The sequence below is a fragment of the Paramormyrops kingsleyae genome, chromosome 12 (assembly GCF_048594095.1).
Source record: "Paramormyrops kingsleyae isolate MSU_618 chromosome 12, PKINGS_0.4, whole genome shotgun sequence".
In the NCBI taxonomy this organism is placed as follows: domain Eukaryota; kingdom Metazoa; phylum Chordata; class Actinopteri; order Osteoglossiformes; family Mormyridae; genus Paramormyrops; species Paramormyrops kingsleyae.
This window is the reverse complement of record NC_132808.1, coordinates 24,517,771-24,529,865: the sequence shown is the minus strand read 5'-3', so window position 1 is coordinate 24,529,865 and position 12,095 is coordinate 24,517,771. Positions and strand designations below refer to the sequence as shown.

General features: G+C 42.5%; 1 protein-coding gene across 2 annotated transcripts in view; it reads right to left on the bottom strand.

The window, feature by feature from the left end:
* Window positions 1-4,145: 4,145 nt before the first annotated feature.
* The window catches only part of LOC111849390 (BTB/POZ domain-containing protein KCTD8-like), a 30,867-nt gene continuing 22,917 nt past the window's right edge, over window positions 4,146-12,095 (bottom strand). For both annotated transcript variants that reach the window (XM_023822220.2, XM_072697753.1), the window contains 2 exons: window positions 5,606-6,034; window positions 4,146-5,220 (listed from right to left, as the gene is read on the bottom strand). In XM_023822220.2, coding sequence (XP_023677988.1) covers window positions 5,147-5,220; window positions 5,606-6,034 — 503 coding nt within the window. In that variant the 3' untranslated portion in view covers window positions 4,146-5,146. The remainder of the gene's footprint in view (window positions 5,221-5,605; window positions 6,035-12,095) is intronic.

Sequence of the window (12,095 nt, the reverse complement as noted above, 5' to 3'; positions counted from 1 at the left end):
CCTTCAGCACCACCTGCCGTTGGTGGCCTGCAGGGGGCGGTAGCAGGGTGAGCCGAGTGAGACTGGGGTCCCTAATGATCTTCGCAGCTTTCCTTCAGCACCACCTGCCGTTGGTGGCCTGCAGGGGGCGGTAGCAGGGTGAGCCTGAGGTGGCTGGACTCCCTGGTGATTTTCACAGCTTTCCTTCAGCACCGCCTGGTGAAGTTCGCCTGCAGGGGGCAGTAGCTCCCTCTCATGGAGGTCCCTTTGGTGGAGATGGGGGTTTGTACTCCTCCCCGCTGCCTGAAGACCACTATCAGCTCCTTGGTATCGGTGATGCTGAGGGCAGGTTTCTTGGTACCAATGTGTCAGCACTCTGACCTCCTCTCTGTTTGTGGTCTTGTTGCCGTTGTCGCCACCATCTTGTCATCCGCAAACTTCGCAGTGATGTTGGAGCTGTCTGTGGCCACGCACTGGTGGGTGTACAGGGAGAGCAAGAGAGGACACGGTACAGAACTTCCTGTGGAGCTCTCAGCCTGGACAGCTCTCTGTGCAGCTGGATCCCGGGCTTCCTGTCAGATTGGTGCCAGGTGGTCAGATACCTCCTCCTCCAGACTGATCCTCAACATGTGTGTGTGTGTGTGTGTGTGTGTGTGTGTGCAAAATCTGCATTTTTTTTAGTCCTGATTTAGTCCCGGGTCTGCTGGCAGAAGGCTGAGCTGAGCAGCATGGTTGCTTCCAGGTTCAAAATTTGTAACACAGCAGTGCACAAGAACAAGGCGAAGCAGGAGACACTGGGAAAGACCATAAACCAGCCAGGTAAAGGGCGGAAGCGACTTTTTAATGCCAGGGATGGCCATCCACTTCTCCGGCAGAGCCTCATAAATCAGAGGATGACCTCAGGGAAGCATTTAGTGGCGTGAAGTGCAGGGCAGGTTGTATCTGAGCTCCTACTAGCAGGACTGAAGACCCATGAAGCCCAACAATTGTGCTGGGGTCTCTTTCACTGCTCACTGCCACTGCTCTTTTTCCAGAACTGCATGTGTGTATATATATATATAAATATTCTGTTTATATATTATACTCATGATGTTTACTGTATATATAACATCTATAAAAACCTATAAATTATACAGCTACCGTATAAATATAAAACTAGTTTCTGGTTCTTCTTTTGTTCTGCTGTTGATACACACTCTTTATCTAGCAGGCCCTGAGATATCGCACACAGTTTGATCGCCTGCAGTGTGACAGTTTCACATGCAGCACCGCAGGCCAGAACTGTCACGGCGAGAGGGCTCAAGCTGTCTGCCGCTTTGTGGGGCTGCGACAGAGTCATGCTGTTTCCATTAGCGCCAGCAGGTGGCAGCAGACCCGTCGCGTTAGCCCTGATTAGCGTACATTTCCTCACTAACATTTTTGGCACAGGTATGCGTACAGTGTAAAGTTTATATATGAATTTTGTTCTTGAGACCTTAAATAAGTTCTAAATATTATGTGCAGCTGAATGTCTCTGCTAGGCTTATAGTGATAGCTGAACTGGTCACATACAGGTATAGAAGTTAAATCCCGACAGGCTCTTTTTTATTCCTCTCACATGTTTTCAGCATGGTTGCTATGGGGAAACATAGAGAGCGTTCGTGTCGTACTGCTGTGTGCAAGCTAGCTAATGTCAGCGGAGATTTTACTTCTTCGCTAAAATAAGAACCCACCTGTGAACCAGCAGAATTCAATTAATTTTTATTTAACGCCTTTCACAACAGAGTCGTCCCAAGGTGCTTTACATGGATGTGTTGTGATACATTAAACATCATTAGAGAGAATACAGAAGAATGATCGTTTCGTGGATGAATCATATTTATTTCATGGAATCAAATTACACTGTCAACTGACAGATTAACACAATACAAATACGAGATGTTTCTTAATTCTCACAAGCTCAGTGCATCTCCTGTCGCATGGCCTCGAAGTTCTATTTGCACTAGAAATGAAAACAATGGGGATCCAGCAGCTATGCTTTTATATTCCCAGTAAAGTTCATTTTTCCATGCATGACTTGGTCTCGAAACTAGAATACAGATAAAAACATGAATAAACTGCAACTCATCACGTTAAAGTTTTGATAGCTTCTGAAGCCAACTTTTACGGCAAATATCATGATCCCATAAATGTTACCTCCTTTAAAAGATGTGCGGCTGTGACTTAAAGAAACTTAGCTGTACAAGATGAAGTGATCAGTTTAAATCACACTAGAGATTTGCATGAAGTACGTTCCATACATCCCTATTACAATAAGATGCCCTTTTTCTTTAAATAATTCTTATTATGAACACAGGTTGGCCGTTTCAAGGCTGTTTATGGTAGATCTGCAATTCAAAAAATTTACAATATGCTGTCTGAGTCAAACCATGAGTCCAAGAAACAAAAACATACGTTTTGCTGGGACTCATTCATTTGTTGTTCTCAAATCCTTTATATTATCAGATGCTTTGTTGAGGAGAAAAGGTTTTGAACACACCAAATGCTTCACATTTAATTAAAGTTTCAATATCTACATTTATCTGGAAACAATACAGGCGCTTCCTTCAGATAAGGGACTTTAATTACGTGTGTGCAAACGTCGTTTTAAAATTACATAATCTCTGAAGTAATGCCATTAAATGAAAGAGTGATAATTTGGATGGATGGACAGATCACCTGTGATTACGTGCTGATTTAGACAAATTCCTGAATAGCACAAGCGGTTTCAGAAACTGGACAGATGGACGGAAACAAAATTCATTTTTTGACGAATGGCAGACAAAGTGGAAAAACATTCTGCAGCAATTGTCAAACTAAACTAATAATAAGATTTACTAAAATGTAACTGGAGATGGGCCTGACTGAAGTGGCTTCAGAAAGTTAATGTCACTCTGTACAGTGTTAAGGTGTTCAGTGTTAGTGTAGCAGGAAGGCAGAAAATTGTTGGGCATAAGATCAAGTACCTGTGTCAGCCAGCTGCAAGCTGCAGAACAAACGAGTGCATCTGTTTGTGATGATTACTTCATGAGGCTCAACAGAAAATCAGAGATATACTGTAACAGCGGATATACATCAGTCTTCTCACTGCAAATATTTGTGAAACAGATATCCTCCTGTTTCGTAAAACAAAACATAAGGTTGACTGACACTCTCAGAAACGTTAAATGGAAAATGCTACGGGCAAATTATGGAAGTGCCTTTAGCCATAAATGGGATTACATTCAGGCAAACTGATTACTAAATGTGATCACAATGATGACTGCAATCACCACTGCGGCCAAACGAAGAATATAACTTGTTCACTTTTCACCAGCAAACTTTGCTTGAATAAACAACATGGAAATACTTCATGATCATCCCTTGTAGACAATTATTGTCATGACAGAAAGAGAAAAATGCTATTTCCTTTAAAATGTTAGGGTTCTACCTAGTTCAAAATGCTTATTCTACTCAAGTCCTTGGTCCTCTCTACTGTCACTAGTAATTGTACTGAAGTGTACGACCGAAAATACTTGAAAATGGCTTATTGTGGAACAGAATTGTAGAGCTTTCTGTCTGGCTCGTTCAGTTTTAATGGACTCTCCACTTTCCCAGACTGAAGCCTATGTTTAAGGACATGACACAAACATTTGCAGTGTCTCTCACTGGCTGTGCTTGGGATGTTTTCATCCTCAAACTCTACACAAAGCCATTTCATTCCCAGTATGAGGATTTTACAGTGTCGGTGGCTTTTGTTGTGAGATACTTCTGAACTGAAAGTTAGCTAATAAGTATGCAAGAAATCAGTCCATCATCTCTGCAATAGGGTGTGAATGTTTGCTGGAATTTTGCCTTTTATGTCAACAGGGAGAGATTTCATCTTTATGGTTAATTAAATTTTTTAAAAAGCAATAAGAAATCCACAAGAAAGTAAAAAATAAATCCACAAGAAAATAATCTTTTTGGAGAAGCTTTTTTTTTTTTACAAGCCTAAGTTTCTCCTCGGGGCTCAATAAACTATATTGTACTTCACCAATTTTTCTAAATGATTTTAAACATTCAGAGGACTACATTTGCTTCAAGATTCTTTCCTTTACCAGAGATTATTAGGCATCATTACCAGTTATAAGACAAATCCCATTGCTCAATCATCAGTCACACCGGAATGGCTTCATACTAGTCATCATGGTTTAATATAAACTGGCATTTTTAACAGGCAACACAATTGCAAAACACTTCAGAATAGGACACTGTTGTATTACATGGTCCATAACACACTGATTACATCACACAAAAAACAAGTCTGTCAAATTGGAACAGTAGATGATTAAATAAGACAGAACATGGCAATTTAGACATATAAGTAAAATGAATGTTTATCACTTCAGTACATATTTGAACAATCAAAGCATTTTCTTTGCACTTCAGGGAACTGTTTCCCAATCCGGTCCTCAGGGACCCACAGTCAGTCCACATTTTTGCTCCCTCCCAGCCAATCCACATTTTTGCTCCCTCCCAGCTCCCAGCTCCCTGCCAGACAGTCCACATTTTTGCTGAAATTAATTAATAAATGAAATTGTTCCTTTAAATAGTAAATAAATAAATTTCTCCTACTGGGAGCTGAGAGGGAGCAAAAACTTGGACAAAGTCTGTGCGTCCCCGAGGACAGGATTGGGAAACACTGCTCTTGGGCATCCAGAAATAAATTTTAATTGGATTATTTACGCAATTTACCTGCACACTTCCCGTCCCAAACAAACGTCTTGACCTAACAATGTAAACACATTTTTTATACACACTTGTTCTTTCTGTTCATTCTGCCACCATAACACATTATTGTGGTTTATCGCTACGGTCTTCTGACATTGTTCATGCAAAAGATTTTACATCCAGTATACCATTGTTTGAAACATGCCCTTCAAAAATTGCACACAGTTACTGATACTTAGTTTCTGTTTCGGGTCTACAACTTAGTGGTAAAATGATTAGTCAGGTCTTGAATACAAACATCTGACTGTGATGAAGTTTCAGACAGAAGCAGCCCTCAAGCCAGAGTGGTGTGTGTCTCAGCAGGCTAAGCCTCTGTGCCTGTGATCAGAAGGTTGCTGGTTCAAATCCTGTTGGTGGTAAAATAGTCACCTGTCTGTTGGACCCTTGAGCAAGGCCCCTAACCCCTGAAATACTCCAGGGACACCGTATAAATGGATAACCCTGTGATTTGGCTCCAAGCTTTACTCTCAACTGCGAAAACAAGTATGTGGAAACAAACAAAAAAAATCCAGGTTACTTATGCCAATAAAGCATCAATTAATTTTTAATACAGTGACAGCTGATAAAGTGGACCAGAGTAGTAGGGTGTCCTGATTTAAACTGGGGGCTGTTTCACAAAGCAGGATTTCTTGCTTAGCTGGATGTTGTAAGGGAATGAAAATAAAGTCCATTTAGCTCAGACTACCTTAAATCCAAGAAGTTATCCAAGCAAGAAATCCTCTTTTATGGAATACCCCGCTGTTCACTGGATAAAAACCATCACAACGACCACAGCAACGACAGAGGGTTAGGGTCTATAGGCCATACTTCTGGAGAAGTTCCGACTGCCACTGGCGCTTACGCTCGGGGAACTCACATGGGATTTTGATATTGTGGAAGTCCTGGATGCACTGCTTCATCTCCTCCTCGCTGCTCAGCTTCTCGGTGAGCTTCCGCCGGTTGAGGCCTCCTTCTCGCGGGCTGCCGTTTCCCACCAGCGACTGGAAGAGCTCGCTGTTGCGTCGCTTGTCGGGGAGCTGCATCCACTGCACGGAGCCTTTCTTGGAGGGCCGGCCCAGGGTGAGAGTGCTCGGCTGCCGGGAGGCCAGCTGGAGGCCGTGGCCGGGGGCCAGCACACCGCCGTCCGCCGGGTCCTCCTGGGGGGAGGTGATCTCTGAGTGCGTCTCGGAGCTGGAGGTGGACAATTCGTTCAAGGAGGCGCCGCTCTCGCTGCCCTTGGCTGGAAGCTTCCCGTCCTTGTGCTCCTCTGATTCCTGCTTGGGGTACGATGTCCTGGTGGGGGGCCCTGTTTTTGGCACAAGAAGACATGGTGGCAAAAATGAAATCTAAACTGTTTCCATGTAGATTGTTCAGATAAAATGTATTCTTAAAATTGAAACCATGAAACCTTGTTACCTTCACCAATCAATGTCAATGACTCACCCGGCAGAATGTTAATGGTTACCAGCAAAACAAGCAAACAAATTAAATGACGCAATTAAATAGACATCGTTAATTTAAAGCTATATTTTGACTGTCACGTGGATAAATAATCTTCTAACACCTCTTGTGTGCCATTCCACTGGGTTTGAAACCCAGTTCTTTACTAATTTTCACATTTAAAATGATTTTGGGCCCTGTTCCCATCTGAAATTAAATGCTGACAAAATAAGACCTTATCAGATAGTCATTATGGATCAGAATTAATCCCAGGTAGACTTGCTGGAATAATGATGAGATTTCAGCAAGCGAAATACTCCAGCTCTTGGTAAAAAATAGTTTAAGTAAATATGTGTGTTTTCCTCAGACTCGATAACAAGGACATTTTGAAATTCAAAAAAAGACGCTAAGCATCATATTCACTGGAACATCATATAAAGGAAAAGTCATATAAAGACAATAAATAGAAAATATGTATTTTGTGTAATTTTGAAATATTTCGCTCAAAGGTAAGCAATGTTCCAGTAAAGGTCAGAAAGAAGGACAGACTGCAGCAATGTGATGGTGCAAATCAGATTCTTTGGGCAAGGAAAATAACACTGAAACAAAAGTGAATAATTAAGCCGACGCCGTGTGATTTACTCCAGAGACGCCTCCATTATGAGGCCATTACTGTACGCTGCTCACCGTGGATTTTTCACCTGCACACTTCAGGGAGAAATACAGTCAGATACTGCAGCTTCATGCCATAAAACACAGGTTCCATCCAAAGGGGGACAAATACAGCCATTAAGAAACCATATTTGTGTCTTTTCTGTCCTTTTATGGGAAGCGTAAATGACGGCATTCCTCGTGGTTTGATAATGAGCAGTAACTTTGATGCGATTTTAAACAGAAGTGTCACCACTGACAGCCTGGTTGCTCAAGGGAGAGCTTTAAACATTGATTTAAAACGTCTTATAGTGAAATGGGAGGATTATGAGGCTGCTGATTAACAGAATGGCTGTCCTTTGGTGCCGCAAACACTCATTAAACTGTAGATGTAGCTCGCAGAGAGCGGTAAAGCCTGACTGGTGACTGCCAGAAATCAAGGTGAACAAAAGCACAAATGTAGTCAACAAAAATGGGTTATAACCCCCCCCCCCCCCCCCTCTCTCTCACACACACACACACAAATGCTATTTCAATGTTGCACATTTTTAACACGTACGGAAGGTGTACTGGGTTGCCAGACCCAACATGAGATTCATGACTCCAGGATATGAATACAACCGGACTGAATTTGAAATGAATGCTCATGTTCAGTGAAAATTATGACGTGTTTCACATTTGCCAATAACATCGACACGTTGAAAGGAGCAAGGATTGTAATTAAGATGAAACAGGAAGTTCTTCATGCTCTTCTCAGCTCAGAGCCAATAGTCGCTTTCATAAGCAACACACATTAAGTTATGCAACATGCTTTTTCAGACTGTCAACCAGTAAAGAATTAAATTTACACTTAAAAAGACCAAAATATCCACCAGAAACAAAGGAGTGAATGAACCATAAGTTGAAAATAAAAGTGGGATTTGAAAAAGCGTGGTACACAAAACCTACTAAGCTTTGAAGTCTGTGTATTATGCCAGTCAGTGGCTGAAATGTTCAGTTTGCATATCTTACACCAAACACAATGCAAAGTGCTAAGCAGCTTTGTGGGACTGAGGGTCCAGACGTTACGGTTCCCAGGGAACAATCTTCATCGGAGAGCTACGGATAGAGTTTGGGTTAAACCGCAGGATATTTCTCTGAAGCAAATGCTAGACTTTGACTGTGTGATCACAGAAGTAACTACAGCAAAATCTGAGTGTCAGTATCAGTACATCTTTGTTAGTACATCTTCAGCCTCTTTATTCTGTGTCGTTTCCAAGGTTATCCTTCATTTCTGCATATAAGCCAGGCCAGTTGCATTTTGACTAGTCAGGCTTCTGCTTTACTCCATCCCACTTTAATAAGTTCAGCCCCACTAAGTGTAACAGAAAGGCAGATGTCTGCAGGTTACAGTACATTACACTGCATTTAATTCTCCGAGCAGGGGCCAGAGCAGAACATAAACGGGGGTGAGCATGGGGGCGGATTAGGGGGCTACGGACTGTCTGACTCTGCCTTCTCAAAGGTACCTCCCCTTGGATGAAAGGATCTACTAAACAGAAAAAGATCAGCAGTCGTACTCAGAGCAGCCAATTCTGGTTCAAAAACAGACCAGAGCCAGGAGAGGTGAACATTCTGCATGTGTTTTCATCAGGAGAAATGATTCACCAGTCCCAGCAGACTGGTGTTATAATGACAAACCCTTTATTTACCATTTGTACAAGTAGAGGGCCACTGGGATTCTTCTCTTTGCATACCCCATCACAGTCTTTATAGCCAGGGGTTAATGGCCCCGCTCGAAGGCCTATGGACATGTGACTGATCCATCAAGGCCAGGGCTTGAACCAACAACCTTCCGATCACAGGCACAGAGGCTTAGCCCACTGATCCGGTCACTGCTCCTGTCTCAACCTACTTTTGCGGTGATGGTAGTAATAGAGGAAGGAAATAAAGCAGCTTTGGAAGGACAGTGCTGGGTGACGGGGGCTATTAACTGGCCAGCTGTTGGGGAGGGGGGGCAGTCTGGTGTCTTCGTGGGGGCTGATGATGTCCTGAAGATAATGAGCTCCCAAGCTGTTCGCTGCCTTCTAGGCCAAACCTGAAGCCTTCAGCTTGACTCCAAAAGACAAAAACTCCTGCACCTTTAAGACCAGATTAGCAATTAGGATACAGCAGCCTTCATAACTGATCATTATTTTTAACGAGAAATATATCAGTCAGCTGCGCTTCATGAATGATTGCTCTCCTCAGCCCAGCCTACAGTACCTCCAGCACAGTGATGGAAGAGGAGGAGCTTCCCTGGATGATGTAACCCGGCCTGGATGGAGGACCACCAGATGTTGCGGATGGCATGTGACCCCCACCTGACCCCCCAAGTCTTAGTTAACTCTGTAGCCTTTCAGTGCCATCTGACTGAGACCTGTGCAAAGAGGCAGGCTACATGGATTAAAATAAAATAGGGAAAAACACGTTTCTGCATCTTCAATTTAAAGGATGTCAGCTGTGATGCTTTGTGTTAATATGGGACCCAGAGTTTCAGGTGGAGAAGCAGGAAGTCTGAGGTCAGGTCTTACTCAAGGTGATTTATTTTTTCCCACTGCACCATTTTCAAATTATTAAACACAAAGTACAAAAGAATAAGTGAAAAAAACTTTGTATAACCAAACCTCTAACAAAAATGTTAACACTTTATGCTTGAGGGGGCACAATTACAGTGATATTATGCTATTGTGTACGTGTTAATTAAGCTCAAACTAAGTCTTAGTTACATCTCATCATCTGATCTCATGTTCATTCATCATTAATGAATAGTGACATCATTTATCAAGCAAATACTATATTTCTTACTATATCTGTTAATTCTGTAAACCTTTGTGAACTATTGAAGGAACAAATAGTGAATAACATATAAAATACTTATCTCATGTTTAGTCATCATCAATGAATTGTGACACATCTTTTATCCCAAGCAGTTACTATAGTTGTTACTATATCTGCAAATCATTGTGAACTACTGAAGGAATTACTGGAGGAAAAAGTAATGAATAACACAAGTGAAACACTGATCTCATGTTTGTTCACGATTAATCAATCATGACGCATCTTTTATCTTAAATAGCTATCATATTTGTCCTTAACTGAATTACTACTACGCATTTCTGCCCCTCTAGTAAAGTGTTATTACAAAGACGTACATCAAAAATAACAAAACAAAACCAAACCCTAACTGCAGTCCTGTCGGTGCCGTCACTGCAAAGCTCTGCGCATCCAAAGGCCAACGGAACACAGAGATAAAAACCTACCCAACTCCCTCCTTATATAACAGCAGCTCTGCCCTTGGGCTATACTGTACTATTGCCGATTCCTAAAAATAAACATTAAAGAATATTATCTTATAAATATTAAAACAAACACAGCACTTTATTATGATTATCAAGAGCAACTTTAAACTAATACTGATTCTCATGATATACAGGTGGATAAAGTTACTGCTATTTTGCTTCCCACTTTCTGTTAACCAGGACGGTAACCCATACCTCCTTCTAGGGGAAGACTTCAGTTACTGGTAAACAAGCACTATTCACTTAAAAACACACATCAGGAACATACTGCCCTAAATTACTACAGAATATAACTGTCACGGCCCAGACTGTGACACCAAGGCCCAGTGCTTTGGTCAGCACTTAATTCCTCAGCCGTAAGACGCTTCACGATACAGCGGTGATGTCTACTGAGTCACTGGCTGCACGCTGATAGCTCTTCATTATGATGGAAGTCTGGCATTAATGTAGTTCTTGGCGAAAAATCTTGGAAGAACACTGCTCTTCTTAATTAAACTCGGACCTATTAATAGCGTGTCTGGGAACCTGAGCTGTTTTGATCAACTGACCTCGTGGGCCATGGAGCATCTGTGCGTGAGAAGGGAAGTGAGGGAAGCCGGAGGGGCTTGTGGGGTAAAGCGGGAAACCTGGGGTCAGACTCATTAACATCACAGTAACACTGACCTCACAGCCAAGATAAAACATGCCCACATGCTCAGTCAGGGCAGAAGCTTCTTAATGGCTGTAAAGAGGTCACATGACATTACGGCGTGTTCCTGCAGCTCAGGCGGAAGGCAACTCCGATATCCCTGGCAAGTGTTTCCGTTTTCCACGATAGTCATTACATACAGTATGGTGATGCCCAGGGGACTCAGACTCCGGAGAAGCAGGCAAGAAGTGAGGCAGCAACTTCACACATGAGACACTTCAGTCGTCAGCACTTCAAAGGACTCACAAAAAGCAGATCAGAAGAACAAATAGCCACTGACCAACTCTCTACTACACACACAGCCCACCATACTGGCTCCTTTACTTGTTCCAGTTTTGGTCCCCACATGTCATCCATCCATCCATCTTCTAAATGTCTATCCCAGCCAGAGATATGGGGCTATACCCTGGATAGGATACATGCATGCAGCTGCTGTCGCACACCATGTTCCACGGTGCTCTGGAAGTATGGAATTTGCGTGTACCCTGTGTCTCCTAATAGTCTGAGTGCATGTGGGTGTGTGGCCCTTTAAAGCCTGGCACCTCATCCAGAATGTTCTCCTGCCGTGTGTCCTCTGCTTCTGGCTCTCCATTTGAGCCTTTACTGCGTAAGTGGTTATAGGATGGATTTATGGCTGTTTGGGTGTTCAGTTGTGAACTTATACTAACCCACAGATTGAACTAAACTAGGACCTTGTGATATATAAAGCAATCAAATTTTAGCTATTGCCGTGTATGAAGAAGTTTTTGGAGGATTAAGCATTTTTCAAGTGTAATTGTCAGTCTCCATTAACCGTCATGACGTGTTAAAATTTTCTCACACTTAGTTTAATAGATAACACATTTATCCAGAATACTGGCGCTCACTAAATGTGTGAATTTCATGGTGGAAGACCGAGAGCAGTCGCATCTACCTAAAACTGCAGTCCGCCTGTGAAGGAGAGGAGTAATCTATTGTGAATGTTTCCAGAAACTTCTGTTAGAAGATTCGTTCAGTACACCAGTTGATTTGGTTTTAATAAGCCTTGCAAAAATAAAAGAAAACACTGTGTGACGATTGCCACATATTTCTAACAGTTCTGATGAGTCATAAAAGGCGTTGCAGCCATTGGTGGGTGAGGTTACCACACGATGGATATGATAGGGCTGCAGCCATTGGTGGGTGAGGTTACCACACGATGGATATGATAGGGCTGCAGCCATTGGTGGGTGAGGTTACCACACGATGGATATGATAGGGCTGCAGCCATTGGTGGGTGAGGTTACCGC